The sequence below is a fragment of the Setaria viridis genome, chromosome 4 (genome assembly GCF_005286985.2).
Source record: "Setaria viridis chromosome 4, Setaria_viridis_v4.0, whole genome shotgun sequence".
Taxonomy (NCBI): Eukaryota; Viridiplantae; Streptophyta; class Magnoliopsida; order Poales; family Poaceae; genus Setaria; species Setaria viridis.
The window spans coordinates 26,988,915-27,012,079 of NC_048266.2; the positions used below are offsets into that span (position 1 = coordinate 26,988,915).

The 23,165-nt window shown below is 47.3% G+C and overlaps 1 protein-coding gene across 1 annotated transcript; it reads right to left on the minus strand.

Moving 5' to 3' along the window:
* Positions 1 to 278: 278 nt before the first annotated feature.
* LOC117853791 (serine carboxypeptidase-like 34) lies at positions 279 to 2,553 on the minus strand. The gene is made up of 5 exons (XM_034736079.2): positions 2,143 to 2,553; positions 1,813 to 2,016; positions 1,628 to 1,720; positions 1,149 to 1,543; positions 279 to 1,051 (listed from the first exon to the last, which is right to left on the minus strand). Exons 1-5 carry the CDS (start codon positions 2,423 to 2,425, stop codon positions 548 to 550), a joined length of 1,479 nt encoding a protein of 492 aa, XP_034591970.1. The 5' UTR covers positions 2,426 to 2,553; the 3' UTR covers positions 279 to 547.
* Between the last annotated feature and the right edge of the window lie 20,612 nt (positions 2,554 to 23,165).

Here is a 23,165-nt window from a genome sequence, read left to right on the forward strand (position 1 = left end):
ATCCCCAATTCCCACCGTTTGGCTTCGCACCATCTCTAGTTGGCTGGGCTCTTCTTGCATTAGCTTGCGGGCTCATCCTAATTTGCGCTCAGGTACCATTTGTGGCATTGAGTAACTGTATTGCTTACATATGGTTCCACATCAAGAGAGTTTCATTTTCCCATCTCAGTTGGGGTGGAAAACAAATCAAACATTTCGATGTCATGCAGTCAGAAAGAACGGTGAAGTGCACCCGGACCATCGATTGACTTGAAGATATATAAGAGTAAAAGCGCAAATGGCACCCAAATAAAGCCCATGGTGGTAAGGGCACAGATAAATTCTCATGGATCCAAACCAGCAACTGTTTCATTAGCGAACGATGACAATCCTCCCTATCTAATTAACATTCTGCTGGCCATGTCATTCGATCTCCAGCTAACTAAAGTAGTACTGCATGCCTGATGATTAACCTAACTGCAAAACCTCTAACTAGCAAACCCACCAGCGATGATCTCGACCTCTAATTAACTAAGTATATCTAATTAATGACACAACCACTAATAATCTATGCGGCGGTGGCGACCACGGGCTTGGCCGGCAGCTCTTCCCCGCTGACGAAGTGCGCGAAGACCTGGCTGGCCTGGACGGGCTTGATCATGGGCACCATGTGGCCGGCGCCGCGGATGGTAACGAGGGTGAGGCCGTCGTAGACCACCGTGTAGCCTCCGACCTGGTCGCTGGTGAACCACTCCCGCCACTCCTTCACCGTGGCCAGGCCAAGCTTCTGCAGCGCGTAGCGCGTCGACGTGATCGGCACGCGGTCGTCCGTGTCGCCGCTGAACACCCACACCCGGAGCCCGGACTCCGCCAGCTTCTTGATCTGCGGCAGCGTCGACGCCGCGCTCTCCGTCCAGTTGGTGAGCGCGTCGCTGCAGGGCGTCCACGCGTAGGGGATCCCCGTCACGTTCGCGTGCAGCGCCGCCTGCACGTCGCCGCGGTTAAGGTAGTCGACAACGAGGTAGTCGGCGCAGGGGTCGTACGTGTTGTACGGCCTCCCACGGTGGATCTTCTGCGTAATTGCCATGCGTACAAACGCATCATCATCATCATGTAAAACACAAGAACAATAATAGTATGCTGATAGAGAATCGACGGCAGCGACGTACCGCGAGCGGTGTGCCGGCGGCGAGCTTCCAGGAGGAGGAAGCAGAAGAAGAGTTGCTGCGGGTGGCGTTGGCGAGGGTGTCGGTGCACGCCGGGGTGTAGAGGCTGTAGATGTCGATGTTTTGTATGGCGCCGAAGAAGTCGTTCCATGCCTGGTTGCACGGGGCGCTCTCCTCGCCGTCGTCGGGGAACTTGCACTCCTTCTTGATGGCGCGGTACACCTCGTCGGAGATGACCGCGTGGTCCCACGCGTACTCCGCCAGCCCGCGGTCGTCGGAGCTCGCGTCGACGGCCGCGTTGCCGATCATGATGCCCTTGAGGTTGATCCGGTCCTTCTTGTGGTGCGCCTTCTTGTTCCCCTCCATGATCTTGGTCGCCAGCTGCGGAACGTAGTGCCCTGCGAGGAGCATGCATGGATCATCGTTAGTTAATTTGTCACATTTGATAGATGAATTTATAATAAGATTGCATGAGATCGTACCAGCGTAGCTCTCCCCGGCGATGTAGAACTCGTGGCGTCTGAACTGTGGGAACCTCTTGAACCAGTTCGCCAGGAACGCATGGGCGTCGGTGGCTACAATGTGATTCACATGTTCAAATGATGTACTGTAAATCTGCGATCGATGATGCTAATCGAGGATGATGAAGAACATGGGCCGTACGTACCAGTGAGGTCGTCGCCAAACTGGCTGAGATCCTTGGTGGTGTTGGTGTAGGAGAACCCAACGCCTGCAGGGGACTCCACGAACAAGAGGTTGGCATCTTTGTTCCACGAGTAAGGGTTGAGGCTGATCTCAGGCTTGCCCTTCTGCACCAAGAATGGACCCAGCTCCTCCAGCGCTCCGTATCCAACAGACGAGCATCCCGGTCCTGCAGTGCAGATCAAACAAATAGTAAAAAGATTAATCTTATATTAACAGTAAGCAAGCGTCAACCGGCAGTGATGTCAAAGATACATGCCATGCATATATGTAGAGATCAGATCGATCTATATACCTCCGTTGAGCCATAGGACGAGGGGCTTCTTCTGCACGTCGTGCGTGGCCTCGAAGAACCAGTAGAAGAGCGCGCGGCCGTGGGACTCGTTCGCCGTCACGTACCCGGCGAACTGCCGGAACCCGACCTCCGACGGCTGGCCGGGCAGGGCCTCCACCCGATCGGCTTCCTGCCGGTCGAACACCCTCTCGTAGTCGTGGCTCTTGTGCTGCCTCACGGCGGCTGCTGACGAAGCGCCGGCGGCCACGAGCAGCAACACCACTAGGATGGTTGCCGGCGACATGGCTTGGGGAATGGAGAAGCCGTGCAACTACTAGTTGTTGCTTGTGTTGGCTGAGGTTGAGATTGATCTTCCGACGGCAGAGAAGCCGTGCAATTTATAGGCTGATAGCTGCATGCCGATCGATGATCACAACAAAGAAGTTGTTACGATTTTATTTAGAGCGAAGACCAGAATAAGTTGTTAAGATTATAGTCGATCTCCAAGGTTGTTGTCGAGGTTATTATCCACATTTATTCGCACAACCTCCCTAGTGCCGATCTCCTGCGTGGTTGCGCCCGTTTACATTGTTCCTCCCTTTGGTAGCGCCGATCCTCAACCTCTCTAGGCTTACTAAAATCCGATGAAATGTTTCAGTGACATGCACGGTGCGTATCTTAGTTCCTTCTGACCAAGGTCTAGCATTTGGGCAGATTCCAGCTAGGTAGCAGCTAAATTGAAAATCATATGCCTTTGGCTGAGGTGAATCTCCATATGCGCGCGCGTATATTATTATGCTAACTAGCATGTTGGCCCCTGCAAATAGTGTGGCTAGATTTACTATACAATATTTTTTTATTATATATACTATGTCACCATAATCTATTGCCCCTCCTGATTTTATTTTTCAACCTCTTGGCCTTAGTGTGCACATTATTGTCTATCAAGTCATATCTGTAAAAATGCTTTTGTGCAAATGAACTATAAAACTAAGTGGTGCATACGCACGCCCAATCAACATCACTTGCTTTGTGACAACATGTGAAGAACTTGAGTAGAGGATTCTTATATCCTGAAGAAATTTTTGTCACCACCACACAATAAATAGCCCATGTCAAGGGGTAGCATATAAAATAATCAATCGTCAAAACCAAAGTGGCGAGATTTCTCCTTCATTTTCTCCTTGCACATTGGAGGACATCTGCAACCACAAATAACTTTGATTTGATCCATAGCTTCACGATTATTCATGTCCATTTAGATCTGGCAACCACCATCATCAAGATTTGCGTTCATCGCGTTTTCCAAAATTTTGCAAGGTGACCATGCAAACAGCACGGATACAATCGCTTCAATTAATATTCTTTCAGCATAAATTCATTTGATTGGAAATATAAGCATCTTTTTGACTTTGCGTAAAATGTGGTTACATACTCTATTTGGGTCTTATACATTTCTTATTTGTATAAGATAAATAGAAAGTAAAGAGAAGTAGTCAATCATCCAAAGAAAAATATATTGAAAAGAGTCCATAAATTTTTTACTCTATAATTTATTTTAAGGTTATAAAAAAATAGCATGGTGTATGCAACTGAAGTTTATATTGCTTAAGGAGGGGCACTTCATCTTCTAAGATAAATTTTGACAAAACTGGTTTCTTAGTCGTAATCATAATAGAATAAAAAACAAGTGTAGGAATATTACTTAACTCAACTAAAATAGGATCTTTAACATCCAAACATGAACACCACTTAGATAATTGAGTTAGAATCACAACCAGCAACGACGTTGTGTGATGACCCAGCCATGGGAGTCGAGGACGAGGCTGGGGATCCCACTGCCGTAGTTTTACTAGCTCGTAGGACATCACATCATCCCTCTGGCCTCCACCTCGTTTGGCCAGAGACAACGGCAGTAGGATAGTGGTGGCCTTCAGAGGGCTCCAGCGCCACTAGAGATCAGAATGGTGATGTATGGGGCGTGCGTGGGTTTTAGCGTGTGTTGGTTAGCCCAAAAACCAGCCGGACCCCCCTTTTATTGTGGCATTGGGCGATCTAGGGCCACAACCACGAGTTGGTTGTGCCTCTGATCAAGGTGCGAAGGTGGGCATGAGAGTCCGAGTGGTAGGGGTTTTCCTTATCCTCTGCCTTCTCTTCCTCTACCTTTTGACCATCTTTGAAGATTTCCAACATTCTCCCCTTTGGTCTAAAGGCCTATAACTTATGCCATTCTTAAAGCAGAATTATGCAGCGAGACAATGGGTTACAATGGTGATTAAAATCCCATTGTGATACAGTTGTCCACAATGTATAAAACTACCTATCATAATAGGAGGCGGTTGTCTTATGACCCTCCAAGATCACAGGCTATCCGATAATCCCATGCCGGTAACATGTTCACTTAATATAATGGGAGGTAAGCCTTTTGTTAATGGATCTGCAAGCATCTTCTTAGTACTTATATGCTCTAACTCAATGGTGTGATCTTGGATTCTATCTTTCACAACAAGGTACTTAATCTCAATGTGCTTTGCAGCGTCACTTGACTTGTTGTTATGCAAATAGAAAACTGCTGACTTATTATTGCAGTATAATTTTAGTGGCCTACTTATATTGTCTACCACTCTTAATCCTAGGATGAAACTCTTAAGCCATACAACTTGCCCCACAGCTTCATAACATGCCATAAACTCAGCTTGCATTGTCGATGCAGCTGTTAGTGTTTGTGTGGAGCTTTTCCACGATATAGCCCATTTGCAAGTGTCAAGATATAACCTGATGTGGATCTTCTTGTGTCAACACAACCCGTAAAATCAGCATCTAAATAGTCGATTATCTCTAATTTCTCAGTTCTCTTATACATTAGCATGTAATTCTTAGTGCCTTGCATGTAACACAAAGCTTTCTTAACTCCTTTCCAGTGGCCTATTCCTAGATTAGACTGATATCTTCCAAGCATCCCGCTCATAAAGGTCAAGTCAGGGCGTGTACACACTTGTGCATACATTATGCTTCCAACAGCTGAAGCATAAGGAATCGTTCTCATTTTATCAATTTCTAATTGATTCCTGGGACTTTGGAATGACCCAAACTTATCGCCCTTAACAACTGGAGCAGTTGTGCCTGAACATTGGTGCATATTATATCTTTCAAGGACCTTCTCTATGTAAGCTCTTTGAGAGAGTCCTAATACACCTTTGGACCTATCTCGGTGAATCTCAATGCCTAAGACATAAGCAGGATCACCAAGATCCTTCATGTCAAAGTTCGATGAGAAAAAACTCTTCGTCTCATGTAGCAAGTTCTTATCGCTGCTCGCTAATAGGATATCATCCACATAAAGCACTAGGATGATTATGGAGCTTCCCATGGTCTTAACATATATGCAGTTGTCCTTCTTATTTTCAATGAAGCCAATTTTCTTAATCACTTCATCAAACTTAAGCTACCATTGTCTAGACATTTGTTTCAATCCATAAATAGATTTTCTTAGTTTGCATCCCATATGTTCCTTGCCTTCCACGATGAAACCTTCAGGTTGCATCATGTACACATTCTCATGCAAGTCACCGTTAAGGAACGCAGTCTTAACGTCCATCTAATGCAGCTCAAGATCATAATGAGCTACTAAAGCCATAACAATTCTAAATGAATCTTTCTTTGAGACAGGCGAGAAGGTTTCATTATAATCAACCCCTTCTACTTGTGTGAAGCCCTTAGCCACGAGTCTTGCTTTGAACCTTTCGATCTTCCCTTTAGAGTCATATTTAGTTTTGTAGACCCATTTACAACCTACTGTCTTGGCTCCTTCAGTAAATTTCTACTAAGTCCCATACTCTATTTACTTCCATGGACTTCAACTCTTCTTCCATGGCCTCGCACCACTTATGCGAGTGCTCACTTCTTATGGCTTCCTTAAATGAGTTTGGGTCATCCACCTTCCCCATGTCGTGTCCCTCTTCACTTATGTACACATATTCATTGGAAAGGGTGGACTTCCTCTCACGCGTTGACCTTGTCAGAGGCTGTGGTGCTTCTACTTGAGCAGGTTCCTGCTGAACCACCTCGAGTTCATCAGTGGCCTCCCCTTGCAATCTATCAGTAGTATCTACTACATCTTCACTTTGATGCTCACTTATCACACTTATCACAGGTGCATCTACATTTTTACTTAAGGTAGGTGTTACTCCCACATTTTCTACTGGAGGTTCCACCACTTGAGATGTAACTGTGGTATATGGCATAGGAGCATAATAATCCTATTCATGGGTAACGGCTCAAAGGTTCAAATCTCCTCAAGATCAATTTTCCTAGCCTCAGTGCATCCAATTTCCTCTAAGAAGACAGCATGCCTTGTCTCTACAAACTTAGTGGTACCCTTAGGATAATAAAAATGATACCCCTTTGACTTTTCCAGATATCTAATGCAATAGCAGCTTTTGGTATTAGGATCTAATTTTCAAAGTTGTGAATTAAATATCTTTGCTTCACCTGCACAACTCCATACATGTAAATAATTCATGCTGGGTTAGGGTTAGGGTTCTTCTGATTTGGGGATTTGGGGAAAATTCGTGGCTTTTCTTTAGGGATTTTCTTAACTCAACTTGACATTTGTCCGATCCCCTCCTTCTACATGCTTATGCACGGCTTGATTGCAAGATTCGAGTACTTAATCACGCGGTTTTGGGATAACAGTAGGTAATCGAAGAAAACAGTAGACGAACCCTAACCCTAATGTCTTAATTAACTTAATTAACCTTGATTTTAGACTTAAACTTTACTAAAACCGAACTAAAAGGGGTACTGCACCTTGATTTTAGACTTAAACTTGACTAAAACCGAACTAAAAGGGGTACTGATAGGCTCAATTACGCACTGATTCACAACAATTGGGATCTAATCACTAGATTCACATGCAATTCTTCCTCAGAGACTCATGCATAGATAGAAAAGCACACTAACGAGCACAAAAACCTTAATTGCACATCAAAATCTAGTTGGCAAGACTAATTGCATCTTAAATTTCATCTTAGGGTTCATGCTAGATCCAATTTGGCTTAACTGATACCAAATGTAGGAATCTACATTACTTAAATCAACTAAAACAGGATCTTTAACATCCAAACATGAACATCACTTAGATAATTGAGTTAGAATCACAACCAGCAGCGACGTTGTGTGATGACCCAGCCATGGGAGTTGGGGATGAAGCTGGGGATCCCGCTGCCGTAGTTGTACTAGCTCGTAGGAGATCACGTCGTCCCTTTGGCCTCCACCTCGTTTGGCCGGAGACAACGGCAGTAGGATGGCGGTGGCCTTCAGATGGCTTCAGCGCCGCCAGAGATCGAGATGGCCATGTAGGGAGCGTGCGTGGGTTTTTTCGTGTGTTGGTTAGCCCAAAAACTAGCCGGGCCCCCCCTTTTATCGTGGTGCTAGGCGATCTAGGGCCACAACCACGAGTTGGTTGTGCCTCTGATCAAGGCACGAAGGTGGGCGCGAGAGTCCGAGTCGTGGGGGTTTTCCTCATCCTCTCCCTTCTCTTTCTCTACCTTTTGACCACCTCTGAAGATTTCCAACAAACAGATCTAAGGCAATGCAGCCGTCATTTGAGTCATCTTTGCTCAATTTGAGTTTGAGGTAGTAGTGAGATTGATGTTTTCATCTACTGTTATTACTCTTCTCAATTGTTGCTCACATACACTACTAGATTTTAGGGCTAGTACCACATAAATCTTTGCAACTACACCAAATTAGTTGCATTAGATGGGTGTTATTGCAACTATTCTGTAATTTGGTTGCAAAACATTGATGCTCTCGCCACCGTCAGAATCCTGGTTGCGAATAGATGATCTTTTTACAACACTTAGGTTTCTATTATCATAAAGTTTGTTTTCGTTGCAATATGAAAGTGTTATTGCCACCAAGTTTAGAGTTATTGTGATTGGTAACCAATTTTGCCACGAATGTTTTGTGTTTGCAATACATGTGGCTATATTGTAACCAAATACATAAGTGGTTGCAAGAAAAAATATGCTATTGCTACCAAATGTTTCTGTTGGTAATAGTGGTTTAGTTTGTTGCAATACATGTGGCTATATTGCAATCAAATATTTCTATTGGTATACGGTGGTTTAGTTTGTTGCAATAAATCAGTGTTTTGCCACAAAATTCATTTGTGACAATTGCTACGTGTCATATTACAAGTTGTTTTACCGTTCTGCGAAGATTACGAATGTATTTCATCATAAATTGCATGAGTTGGCACCATTGCTCCCGCGTGACATACGTGGTTGCCACGTATAAGTGCTAGACTATTTAAATTAGGAAATATTTTTTTTATCTTAAATGACTGAACAGATGCTTGCCCTTCCCATCACGTGTGATGCCTCTCCTTTCTTTAATATTCTGGGCACGTCTTCTTCTTTTCTTTCTTCTTGTTTTTCTGAAAATTATTCAATCTTCTTGTTGCATTCAAACTTCTCTCGCTCCCGTTCGTTTTCGTGCTGGGCCTGGCCCGTCACGGTAACACCGTCGTGCCGTGCCGGGCCAGCCCACGGGCCGTGAGGCCTTTTTCGTGCCGGGCCGGCCCGAAGAGCCCGTCCATTTTTACGGATTGGGCCAGCCCACAGCCCGTATTCAAGTGTTGGCATTCAAAAATGACAAACACAATCACAATTCAAAAATTTTCAAGTTTATCAAACATTCAAAAATCAAAATAGAAGGTTAATCAAGTATTCAAGTGTTGGCATAATCACACATTCACACATGACACATTCATCAATCATCACATGGACACAATCACAATTCACATAGTGACACAGAAAGTCAGAATTAGAGCTGTTAACACTTGATCTGTGTGATCAAGTGTTGGCTGCCTCATTAAAAACTTTCCTAGGTAAAAACTCACCCTTGTGAGAAAACCCTAGGAAGGGAAAAAGAGTACAGCCAGCTCAGTTTCATTGTTTCAATTCAACATTACAAAGAGTTTGAGATACTGTTGACGCCAGATTTCGTCACTAGTAGAATCGGCGCCAAGAAGAAGGGGAATCGGAGAAGCACAGTTGGGAATCGGCCAAATGGTGCTACAGTGTGAGATCGGCCGGTGACTTCTGTCTCGCTTCAGGTCGAATATACCAGAGTCCCAATCGGTAATCTTTTGCCGATGAGGAATCGGCCGATTAGGAGGATGGGCTAATTGGGCCTGTATGGGCTTAGAAGGGAATAGAAGGATGAGGTGGAAATCAGCCCACGAAGCGTGGAGTAACCAACCTAGCACGAATCGTGCTTGTAGATATTCGTTTTCTGTTTGAATTAGGGATAGAATTCTAGTCGATTAAGAAGATATCTGTACGGGGCTATAAATAGCTGCCTTTGTAAATCTGTAATTATCAACCAATCAATACAACAAGCTACTTTTTCTTCGTACTTACTTTCAAGCAGGCGACTTCACCATTACTTTCCTCTTTTCACGAGTTCGTACGGGTCGGCAGGGCTGCATCATCTTGATCTCCGGCCGATTCTGTAAGTTCCGTTTATCGAATAATATCTAAGCTTTAACTTCGGGCGTATCGCTGTTGTTTCGTTTAGATTTATTCACTAGTTATCGATATTTGCTAGATTCATAGGTTTTACCTATTTTTCTAGTCTTTATCACCAGTTATCCACTAGGAATTGGTATTTTCGGCTTCGTTTACCTTCTGTTATTAAATTCATCTGTTGCCGATTAAATCTGTTCCTAGTGTTGTTATCATAGCTTTGTATCAATTACCTTAGCCATTCTCTACCTACAAAGCTGCAGTGATCGGCTGCCTTATAGCCGATTTCCTTATTATAGCAAATCGGCTGATTCGCTGATAAGCTTTCCCGAGATCGGAAACTTAGCCGATCGTGATTTCCGGACCTGACACGTGTTCTTCCTTGCCAATCAACAGGTCAGATTGGCTGGCACGCCGCGCGAACCGCACCAGGGCATTCACCCGAACAGGAGCTAAGCAGATTCTCCCGGGTCGTGTGTCGGACGCTGGGATTCGGTTGACCGATTTCTAGCGCCAACACACTTTTGGCACGCCCAGTGGGACCAATACAACCGCCATCATGTCGAAAGCTGCTGAAGTCTCCGAAGATAACGTCATCGAGGTGACGGAAGCAGATCTGAAGGACGACTAGAAGAAGAATTGGACAAGTATACGGCACAGTTCCGGAAAGCTTGCCTAAAGTCTTTCAGTCGCTCCAGAAGCGGGGAGACTATCAAGAAGACTCCATTCCCTCCTCCCCGCCAGATCACAATTTCTGAGGATTCGGACAAATGTCCGATATGATTCAACAGTCTATTTATCACGCCTTCATTGATCAGTCCCCGGTACTTTCAAATATGGTGCACAATGCTGTTGTCAACTCCTTCGCCAGGGGGATACCTCAAGGATACAGGGGACCGGCATATTTTCAGCCGATTCCACCAAACCAGAATTATTCAAATTCGGCTTCGCAGCCAATCCAATTTTCTGTCGGGAGTTCAGGTGCTTCCTCATCATCAACTCCAATGGGATATGGCTCCATACAACTGTCCTCTGCGCCATTCCCTCCAGTTAGCCCAATTAACCCGTCACCCTGGGGGGCACCTTCAGTCACGGCCGGTCAAAATCAATCGGCCAGTCAAGGGAACCCTCCATTCCAGACATCCTTCCAGGCTACCATTCGGCCAACCGTGCCGCCATACCAGCCTGTCGCTCCGGAGGTCAACAAGATAGCAGAGATCATGCTGTATGATGAAACGAGTGGCTCATTCAAACAGCTAGCCTTTACTACACAGCCGGCTTACACTCACATACCACCTTTCAATCAGCCTCCGTTTATTCAGCCTCCGATTTACCAGCACGTGCCGATACCTCAGCCAACAGTTCACCAGCAACAGCCAGATTGGTCGGCACGTATTGCGGAGGTGATGCAAGAACAATTCGGCTTGAAGCCGAAAGTGCAAACTTATACCTACAGAACACCATACCCGTCTACATATGACCTATTGTCGTTTCCCCATCAGTATAAAGTTCCTGACTTCACCAAATTTTCGGGGATGGATGACACTTCGACTGTGGAACACGTGAACAGGTTCATCATCCAATGCGGGGAGGCGGCTACACAGGATGCTCTACGGGTACGGTTGTTCTCTTCATCTCTGTCTGGTTCGGCCTTTCAATGGTTCACGACATTGCCGCCAAACTCGATTATCACATGGGCCGATTTAGAAAGACAGTTTCACAAATACTTCTACGCCGGGGTGCATGAGATGAAGCTGTCTGATTTGACCAGCCTCAGGCAAAGGAGTGATGAGCCGATATCCTCGTATATACAGAGGTTTCGGGAAATCAGAAACAAGTGCTACTCCCTGGCTCTGACCGATGCGCAGTTGGCCGATATAGCTTTTCAAGGTCTTCTGCCCCACATCAAAGAAAGATACGCTTCACAAGAGTTCGAGAGTCTGAGCCAGATTGTTCACCGATTGTCTGGACAGGAGGTTCGTCCTTTCGATCCGCGGAGGAATTTCCAGAAGAAAGTGGCGTTCCTGGAAGAGTTAGAGGATGAGGAAGATGTTGAAGTCGGACTTGCGGAGTGGATCAAGGGGAAGAAGCCGATATCATGCCCATTCGGCAAAAAGGAGCCGGAAGCGTTCGGTTTTGACACAACTAAGGCCGATAAAATCTTCGATCTTCTCCTCCAGGAAGGGCAGATTAAACTCTCACCACACCATACAATACCTTCTGCCGAGCAACTAAAAAAGATGAAGTATTGCAAGTGGCACAATGCCACATCCCATGACACCAATGAGTGCAAGATCTTCAGGCAGCAGATACAGTCGGCCATTGAGCAAGGCAGACATAAATTTGAAGTGCCGGCAAAATCGGCCAAACCAATGAAGATTGACCAACACCCCTTCCCCACCAACATGGTTGACACGGGGAAGAATTCACTCCAAACACAAGTGCTGACATCCGAATCGGCCAAAAAGAGTGGCGCCGTCGACCCCAGAAATCAAGCTACGCCTGAAGATGTCAAGGGGAAGCGGCAGATGGAGGACGACGATGGCGAATCAGAAGGGCCACGCATTACTCCCCAGTTCCTGCTCCAGAAGTACCAACGTCAGCATGAACGCTCAAGGTCCCGGGAAGAAGCAATGCGTCGGCACGAGGAGCACTGGAGATGCCCGTTCTTCATTCACTGTTGGGAAAACAACCTCAGGCTACCTTCAGCCGATACTTGCCCAGAATGCAACGGTCCATATCGTGGCAATCGGCCGTTCAACAGGTCTCGCTCCAGAGACGGAAGGCCAGAACCGATCAGCAGGAATTGGCGCAACCAAGATGACCAGCGCCCTCCCGTGCGTGATCGGCTGGGGGGCAGAAGTGACCGATATGATCGGTCGGAAGATAGACGCCATGATAGGTAGGGGGGCAGGACTGATCGGCATGACTGGTCAGAAAACAGGGCCAGCGTTCACAGCCGGCTCGAAGAGATGGCCGATGCTCGAGTGACAGATGAAAACCCGTTAGGACGCGAACCGGAGTAGGAACGCGACAAGTCAGGGGGAAGACCAATAAACCCCAGGTGGTGTCCCGATGGATTGACCAAGTCCCAAAAATGAAGAATCCAACGTCTCCGCCAGTGGGAACAGCAAGAAGAAGAAAGCGCGATGGACAAGAAGGAAGGAAAGCCTCGGGTGTGGCGCCCCAAAAGAAACGATAAAGGGGACGACGAATCGGCGGGTGACGAATCAGCAGCCGAGATCGGCATGGTTTTCATTTTGCCGATGGAATTCATGGCTCCCGACGATGAACAGGATGTATCGGCAATAGAAGAACAGACAGCACAGTTGGCTTTGGAGCCAATGATGGCCACGTTCGAAAAGCCCGAAGATGACGAACGACAACACATGAAGGCGCTGTTCCTTAAAGGGCATGTTGACGGCCGCCCCCTCACTAGATTGATGGTAGACGGAGGAGCTGCGGTCAACATCATGCCGTACGCCGTACTCCGGAAACTTGGGAAAAGCGACGACGACTTGACCAAGACAGACATGATGCTCAAGGACTTCGAGGGCAAGGTGTCAAACACTTGCGGTGCTCTCTGCGTCGACCTCACCATCGGCAGTAAGACCCTTCCTACCACCTTCTTTATTATTAATGGCAAGGGGTCCTACAACATGCTACTTGGCTGAGACTGGATACACGCAAACTGCTGCATCCCGTCAACAATGCATCAATGCCTCGTGCAATGGGTCGGCGATAACATCGAGGTGGTCAACGCCGATTCCGCGTACAGCATCGCGGCAGCCGACACGCAGCAGTGGAGCTGCGAGACCGTCAGGTGCATATCTGGCAGAGTATGGGAGACCGATTTCCTAAAGGTCACCGATTTTGGCCTACAGCCGATCCGAGCAGTCGGCTCCGAAGACTCAGAGTAGATGGATCAGTTCGCCCGAGAAGATGGGAAGCTAGGGCACAGGTTCACGTCGGCCGACTCATTGGAGATGATAGACTTAGGCGATGGCACTAAACCAAGGCCGACTTATATTAGTGCAAATTTAGATCCAGAATACAAGTGTAAATTGACAAATTTGTTAAAGGAATTTAAGGATTGTTTTGCTTGGGAGTATCACGAGATGCCCGGTTTAGACCGATCCATTGTTGAACATCGGCTACCCATAAAACCAGGGTATCGGCCGTACCAACAACCCGCACGACGCTGCAATCCTAAAATTCTACCAGACATAAAAGCTGAAATAACTTGGCTAATCGAAGCAAAATTTATTCGGCAATGTCGTTATGCCGAGTGGATTTCTAACATCGTACCAGTATACAAGAAAAATGGAAAGCTACGCGTTTGCGTTGATTTCAGGAATCTTAATCAGGCTACACCGATGGACGGTTACCCCATGCCAACGGCCGATGTACTGATCGACGCTGCCGTGGGGCATAAAATCATTAGCTTCATGGACGGAAACGCTGGATACAATCAAATACTTATGGCCAAAGAAGATATACCCAAAACGGCCTTCAGATGTCCAGGCCACCTCGGTTTGTTCGAGTGGGTGGTGATGACTTTTGGCTTGAAGAACGCTGGCGCTACATATCAGAGAGCCATGAATTACATATTTCACAAACTCATTGGCATTCTGGTAGAGATCTACATCGACGATGTCGTGGTCAAGTCCAAAGGTCACGAAGAGCATTTGGCTGATCTGCGAAAAGTGCTAGAGTGCACCAAGAAACATGGGCTTAAGATGAACCCCAATAAATGTGCTTTCGGCGTATCCGCCGGACAGTTCTTAGGATTCATGGTGCACGAACGGGGGATCGAAATCAATCGGAAGACCATAGCGGCCATCAACAAAGTCGTGGCCCCACAGAACAAAACCGAACTACAATCTCTAATCGGCAAGGTGAATTTCATCAGAAGATTCATATCCAATTTATCTGGGCGGATTCAGGCGTTCACACCTCTGTTGAAGCTGAAACCCGACCAGGAGTTTATATGGGGAGAGGAGCAACGCAAAGCACTGGAAGATATCAAACAATATTTGGTCTCACCACCAGTGTTGGTTCCTCCTCAAACTAGTAAGCCGTTTAAACTATACTTATCAGCTGATGAAAAAGCTATTGGGTCGGCTCTAGTCCAGGAGTTTGAAGGCAAGGAGCGGGTAATTTATTATGTCAGTAGAAGACTCCTGGATGCCGAAACAAAATATCCTCCGGTGGAGCGTTTGTGCCTATGTCTTTACTTCTCATGCACCAAACTAAGGCACTATCTACTGTCGGCAGAATGCGTGGTCGTGTGCAAAGACGACGTAGTAAAATACATGCTATCACTACCGATCTTGAAAGGCCGAATCGGCAAATGGATCTTAGCTTTATCAGAGTTTGACCTGCGGTATGAATCGGCAAAAGCCGTCAAGGGTCAAGTCATGGCCGATTTTGTCGCCCAGCACTGCGGACCGGAGATTACCCTCGTAGAGCCGGCACCTTGGACATTATATTTCGATGGGTCTTCATGTGGGGTTGGAGCAGGAATCGGCATCGTTCTCATATCACCTCGGGGGGCAAGCTATGATTTTTCTCTGCCAATAGAAACCGCCGCTACTAACAATCAAGCGGAGTACCGAGCTGTATTAAAAGGCCTACGACTATTAAGGGAAGTCAAGGCCGATTCCGTTGAAGTCTTCGGAGACTCTATGCTTATTGTGGATCAACTGACCGGAAGGTCCGAATGCAAAGATGACGTATTAAGAATTTATTACGAAGATTGCTTACAGCTCTTAAAAGAATTCAGATCGGCAGTAATCGAACACATCCCAAGGGACCGCAACGAAGATGCCAACAAACTCGCTCAGCACGCATCTGGGTATCGGCCAATTCTAGGCACTATGGCTCTAGAACTCACGACCGATGACTGGCGTAAAGAAATTGCCGACTACCTGAAGGATCCGTCTAAAAAGGTGGAGCGACGAGTACGTTTTCATGCCACCAAATACGTACTGCTCGAAGATGACCTATTCTACCGAACGATCGACGGAGTCCTTCTCAAATGCCTTGGGACAGAAGAGGCCAAGACTCTAATGGGAGAAATCCATGAAGGGGTGTGTGGAGCACACCAATCGGCACATAAGATGAAGTAGATGATCAGGAATAATGGGTACTACTGGCCAACGATCCTCGAAGACTGTTCCAAATATTATAAGGGCTGTCAGGAGTGTCAAAAGTTCGGAAATGTCCAGCGTGCACCCGCATCGGCCATGAATCCCATCATTAAGCCATGGCCATTCAGGGGATGGGGAATAGACCTTATCGGCCAAATTTACCCACCATCAAGCAAAGGGCACAAATTTATTCTGGTGGCTACTGATTACTTTACCAAATGGGTAGAGGCTATCCCGTTAAGGACCGTGACATCGGCTATCATGGCCGACTTCGTAAGGGACCACATTGTTTACCGATTCGGTATCCCTCAGACTATAACAACCGATCAAGGAACAATGTTCACATCGGGGGAATTTGAGGAATTTACGACCGATATGGGAATCAAATTGTTAAATTCTTCTCCGTATTACGCCCAAGCCAATGGTCAGGCAGAATCCTCCAATAAAGGGATAATCAAATTGATCAAAAGAAAAATCGAGGAACAACCAAAGAAGTGGCACCTATGTTTGACAGAGGCCTTATGGGCGTACAGGATGGCTTGTCATGGGGCTACCAAGTTATCTCCCTACCAGTTGGTGTACGGTCACGATGCAGTACTGCCATGGGAGTCAAGGACGGGATCGAGGCGTATTTCGCTCCAAGACCAGTTAACGGCCGATGACTACTCATCACTTATGAAAAGGGAACTTGACGATTTGGCTGGCCAACGATTGAGGGCTCTGATAAGCATTGAAGAAAATAAAAAGAGAGTAGCCAGGTGGTACGATAAGAAGGTCAAAGTCAAACAATTCCTCCCCGGGGACTTGGTATGGAAGTTAGTATTGCCGATTGGGTCGAAAGATTCTAAATTCGGAAAATGGTCCCCTACCTGGGAAGGGCCGTATAAAATCGGCAGATGCGCTCCAGGAAATGCTTACATTTTGGAAACAATAGAAGGAGAGGAATTTACTAGAGCTCTGAACGGAAGGTACTTAAAAAGATACTATCCCAGCATATGGGTCGGAGCATAAGGGATTAACTGTGATGCAATCACACATAGCCGATACAAATCGGTTCGAACACATAGTCGTCCAAATCGGCCGATTGCATTCAGTCGGTACGGGCGATGGGTTACATGGCCGACAAAACATTAGTCGCCCTTAGAACAAAAAATACAAAAAAGCTAATTATTCTTCTTCTTGAGCGCCTTCCCGTTCCGCTCCAACTCGCTCATGACGCGGAGGTATTCTTCTTCTATTGCCTTCATTGAAGTCTCTGCTTCAACTTGACGAGGGAAAAAATGACTCCGATCCATGGGAGGGCGCGAAGTTCCTGCCGCCGCGTCTTTAAGAACGACTCGCCGAGGAAGCGGATGGCTCCTGTCGGTGGGAGGTCGCCGGCTGCCGTTGCTCTCCATAAAGTCCAAGATCGTACGGGCCGCCGTGGCGACATCGTCTTCAAGGTCGTCACAATGATGGCCCCTGACAGTTGGAGATCGTCGGCTACTTTCACTCACCACGGAATCCAAGACCACACGAGCCTCCGCAGTAACGTGGTCCCGAAGGTCCTCTCGATGAGCCATGATCAGCGCCTTGTCCTCCGACGTCAATGGGTCCTCGGAGTGAATGAGCTCAATGGCGCGTACGAGCTTAGGGCTAAGACGTTGAGGCTGAAACAAAGAAGGAATAAGAAAGGACATTCTCTTCCTAGGGTCTAAAAAAGAAGGGGAGGTAGAGGTCAAGATTTCACCTGGTTAACAGAAGAAGAAGAAGCCGACGAAGCCATGACAGAAAGTCGCACCGATGAGAGGAAGGAGAGAGTAAAACCGAAAGCCAAAGTGATACTATCGGGAGTAAGTGCCGAGGTCGGCATTTATAGGAAAAAGATGCGTGGAAATTTGGTAAGGCTACGTCCCATCGGAAATAAGGAAGGCAGTAAATAGAAAGGGCGTCGCGAAGGACGGTCAAAGTAGATAGTAAATGTTCGTACAAGATAGTCAGTGTTTTACAGGTTACCCAGAAGGGTATCGATAGCCGTGATAGCCCGACGCCGGATCTGATCGGCAGAGTCAAGAACCCGTTGGTCTTCATCTGCCGATCCAGGGACTTCTGATGTACTGCGATGGAGCTTTAGGGCCTCGTGAGCAAAGCGCTGCCTCTCCCGTGTCAAATCGGCAATGACAGAAGGTAGCTCTTGGAGCTTTTTCTCTTCGGCACTAATTGCCTTGGTCACTTGCTCCATCTCCTTGGCAAGCTCCGCCCTCCGACGTTTAAGGCGGTCTATCTCACCGATGATCGCCGGACGGGAATCTTCCAGAACATGGATACGCCAATGTGCTTCTTGGGCTTGATGCTTGAGCGCATCCTCTTCTTCACGAGTCTTGGCCAGCTTGGCGCGATCGGCCATATGACGAAGGGCTCTGAAGACCGGGATCCTCATAGACTCGATGAAGGCTGCCGGCGCCAATGCCTCTTCCGCCTCCTCTGGTACTCGCCCGCTGATGTCACTGAAGAGTTGCTGAATCGGTGAATCGTCTTCTACTAGTTGACCGATGTCCCCTTGAAGGAGGGATCGGATACTGGCAAGTTTGGCTCGGACGTCATCAGGAACGGAGCTCAAGGTAACCTGGCGAGAAGCAACTTCTTCATCGTCTGAGAGGGCAACCGCGAAAGAAAAGAGGCTGTTATCGTGGGTGTCTTATTCCTAGAGAAAAATAAAGAGGAAGAATAAACCGGCGGGAAGTAAAAGCAAATCGGCTGAATAGAAGCCGAAATAAAACTTACCGCTTTGAAGCGAATTTCTTCATGCTGCACTTGTGAAGCCGTCACGCCTTGCTCAGGGGCCTGCACCATAGGTTCATCAGATGAAGAAGATTCCACGATGATCGGCACGGTGCTTGGACCAGCTCCCTGAGAAAAGACTGGTGGTTGAGGAGCGCTTGGTGTGCCGATGGCCTGTGTCAGAGGATTGAATAAGTACATTATGCAAATACCAAAGGAAATCGGTAAAATAGTACTATACCTCAACGGATGGAAGCGGGGGCGCGCCGATGGCTGGTTGAGTTGCTGCCAATTGTTGTATTTCCATAGGGGTCCTCTGTGCAGTCTAAGGATAAGAAGGGTTAATATCAGAATAACAATCGGAAGCAGTAAAATTCAGGTTTACCTGTATGGCCTCCAACAACAACGACGCGGCGGCTGCTCCAGCTTGCGCAACGGCTTGGGTGTCGGCATCTTGGATGACCTGAGAAGGTGGTGCGGCCGGGGTCTCTGCCGATACGAGCACAGGGGGATCTGCCGATTCTACACGAGCTCGGACTCAGCGACTGGTCTTCTTGGTGGTCCTCTTATGGACTTGTTTTGATCGGCCAGCAATCACGTCAACAGACGGAGCGTCATGGCCGATAAGAGGATAAGTTGTGTATGGGTGACTTTCTATTAGCCGTCCACTGCGGCTGTGTGTTGGAGGAGTTCGATTCTCGGCCTGAAAAGACAATAAAATCATTAGTGCTCAGTCATGTTGAGAGGAATAAAAATCGGCTAAGTGAAATACCTCGGCGTTCGGATCGATGTTGGCTGAGTCCACAAGGTTGCAGTATGCCGATGCTGAGTTGCAGAAAAGAAATTGCTTCCAATCGGCCCACCAGAGTTTGAATGGCTGGACAGCAAAGGGAGCTACTAGCCAGTCGTTGAGGTCAATTGTACTGGAGTCCGGAATTCGGTCTCGTAACCGACTGTAATCCAGACCAGATGTGAGCTCATCTCTAAACTTGATTCGGCCAGCAAAGTACACTTGAATCGGCAGCTGACCCATGCCGAATTGACGTGCTGCAACGGAGGGGTTGTAGAATTCGTACGTAGGGGCATCCTTCCCTGAGAAGAAGTTGGCTGGCAGGAGTCCTGGCTTGATTAACTCATCATAGAGCTCTTCATCAAATCGGCTGGTAGTCGAGTCAAAGCAAGTTGGGAGCTCAAAGACCGGGTCATCCCGCTGATAAGGAAACCAAATGGTTGCATCTTCATTAAATCCGTTATAAAAGCATCGAAAGTACTTGGCTACCTTTGTAGCAGAATACGTGCAGCCTGGGAAAGCTGATGCCGCTTCACCAAAGGACATGCATTGGCGACGTTCGGTAGGGTCTTCCGCCGATTCGATGTTGGGGAACGTCATGTGGTCCACCGGCTGCTGAGTGATCTTGCTCATGTAAAGGTTCAGCCACAGATTGATGAACCACCAGGGTCCGCCTTGATTGCCGATCGGCTCTCCCTTGGATAGTCTTATGCCGATTTGATGGAGCATTTGGTACGCGGCCCCTAGCAGATGTTTCCCGAGGAGGACATGGTTTTTTCTAGACAGTGCTTCAGCTAAGGCCTGGGTATTGGTTGTTGGGCCTGCGGCTCTTCCGCAAAAGAAGTGTTTTTCTAACCACATCATCAAGAAAGCCGTGTGCTCCCTATTCTCAACAGTCCCGGTCCTCTTATTACTTCTGATGAAACCCTTCCACCCGCCGATTCCCCTTGTATCCAGCCGATGTGATGTTGTGGCTAAAAGGTGGAAGGGTGTATCCGGGGAGGATATGTCAAGGCCAGTCAACAGGACCACATCGGCCAGTGTTGGGGTCATCGGACCGTGCCCAAATAAGAATGCATTAAGTGCATCAGACAAAAATAAGAAGCCGCCATCACTAACGGCTCATTTTTCTCCATCTGGGATAAGGAAAGGTTGATGCACTGGCCGATTTTGAGCTCTTCCCATGAGACGCTCTTTGATGCGGCCACCCATTGATACCACTCTCTCCAACCTGGGGTTTCATTCGACCAGGACCTAAAAGTACCCAGCCATTGATCTAAGTTCATATCAGACAGTTTGAAGGGTATCCGGTCGGTTTCCAAATTTATGAGATCTATTGGATCAGGGTTTCCCATGGGTCCGAGACAAACAAGGCCGGGATTTCCCGTAAGGTGAATGGTGATTCGATGCCTAACTGCCTAAAAAAGGAAAAGGGGAGCGTAGAAAAGTAAGAAACAGATCTAAGGTAAATATATTGCCGATAGAAGAGGGATTCGGTATTTACCTCTGGAATGAAGTTCTGAGTGATCGGCGTGGCCACCGGGGCAGATGCGGACGATGGGACCGCGATGGGGATCGCCATCGGGATCTCCGATGAAGCTCCTTCTTCTAAGGAAGGAGCAACGGCTGTTGCCACCACCGCCGGAGGTGCTACTTCTGGGACATCACGCGCGGGAGAGCTGCCGGAAGGAGCCGCCATTGGAGGAGAAGAGGAAAAAGTAGCAGGAAGTGGAGCTAGGAAGCTTCGGCGGCAAGGGAAAGATGCTGAAGGAGGAAGAAGGCGCGCGCGCTGGGAAAGGAGACGTGAGCTTGAAGATGAGGTGCGGGTGAAGCGCTATTTAAAGGATGCCTGAAGGGGGGTAAAAATGGAATTTTCACCGCGCCGGCGCTTCGAGTTTTTCGGGAGTAGTGGCTGTCGTGGACGCCCGTTTCGAAAAAATTGCAATGATCAGCTGGAAGACCGCGAAACGGAAGGATATTTTCACTGCGGCCATTTCGGAGGGGAAGTTATAAAGAATTTCGAAGTAAAAGACTATGTTTTACTCTGAAACTGGGGGGCATGTGTTGACGCCAGATTTCGTCACTAGTAGAATCGGCGCCAAGAAGAAGGGGAATCGGAGAAGCACAGTTGGGAATCGGCCAAATGGTGCTACAGTGTGAGATCGGCCGGTGACTTCTGTCTCGCTTCGGGTCGAATATACCAGTGTCCCAATCGGTAATCTTTTGCCGATGAGGAATCGGCCGATTAGGAGGATGGGCTAATTGGGCCTGTATGGGCTTAGAAGGGAATAGAAGGATGAGGTGGAAATCAGCCCACGAAGCGTGGAGTAACCAACCTAGCACGAATCGTGCTTGTAGATATTCGTTTTCTGTTTGAATTAGGGATAGAATTCTAGTCGGTTAAGAATATATCTGTACGGGGCTATAAATAGCTGCCTTTGTAAATCTGTAATTATCAACCAATCAATACAACAAGCTACTTTTTCTTCATACTTACTTTCAAGCAGGCGACTTCGCCATTACTTTCCTCTTTTCACGAGTTCGTACGGGTTGGCAGGGCTGCATCATCTTGATCTCCGGCCGATTCTGTAAGTTCCGTTTATCGAATAATATCTAAGCTTTAACTTCGGGCTTATCGCTGTTGTTTCGTTTAGATTTATTCACTAGTTATCGATATTTGCTAGATTCATAGGTTTTACCTGTTTTTCTAGTCTTTATCACTAGTTATCCAACTAGGAATCGGTATTTTCGGCTTCGTTTACCTTCTGTTATTAAATTCATCTGCTGCCGATTAAATCTGTTCCTAGTGTTGTTATCATAGCTTTGTATCAATTACCTTAGCCATTCTCTGCCTACAAAGCTGCAGTGATTGGCTGCCTTATAGCCGATTTCCTTATTATAGCAAATCGGCTGATTCGCTAATAAGCTTTCCCGAGATCGGAAACTTAGCCGATTGTGATTTCCGGACCTGACACGTGTTCTTCCTTGCCAATCAACAGGTCAGATTGGCTGGCACGCCGCGCGAACCGCACCAGGGCATTCACCCGAACAGGAGCTAAGCAGATTCTCCCGGGTCGTGTGTTGGACGCTGGGATTCGGTTGACCGATTTCTAGCGCCAACAGACACACACAGAGACTGACAGACTCACAGACATAACATCTAATGAACAACTGGCCAAGCTCCAACAGGCATTCAGGCAACACCGCAAGTCCACAACAGACCAACAGTTCAAGTCTCCAAGTCCAACAGGCAACAGGCAACAGGCTTCAGCCTTCAGCTTGCTCCTGCTCCTGGGGTAGGCCTAGAGGTGCACAAGCACAACAGGCCAATAGCATTAGTTGATTAGTGTTTGCAATTCAAAGTATTTAACAAATGAACAAGATGAGTAATGAGTTGTACTTACTGACTAGCTTGGCCTTCATCCATGTCTGGGTAGGGGCTTTTGTAAGTTTCCTCCAGTTCATTGACCTCCTTCTCAACATCATGTTGGGCCCTTGCATCTCCCAACTCCCAATCCTTGAGGCAGGAGCATCTCCACCGTCTCCGGCAACAACCGTCGGCGCCGCTCCTCAATCACCCTGCCAGTTAGACTAAAACAAGATTCCGAAGAAACAGTGGAAACTGGAACCGACATAACATCTTTAGCAAGTATGGACAAAATAGGATAGGATAGCTTGTGCTCATGCCACCAACTAAGTATGTTGAAGTCATCGTCATAGCAAGAAATAGTATCACTGTCCAAGTAGGATGACAGCTCTGAAGCAGGAGATATAGGAGGTGTAGATAAAAGAACAGGAGAACCACAT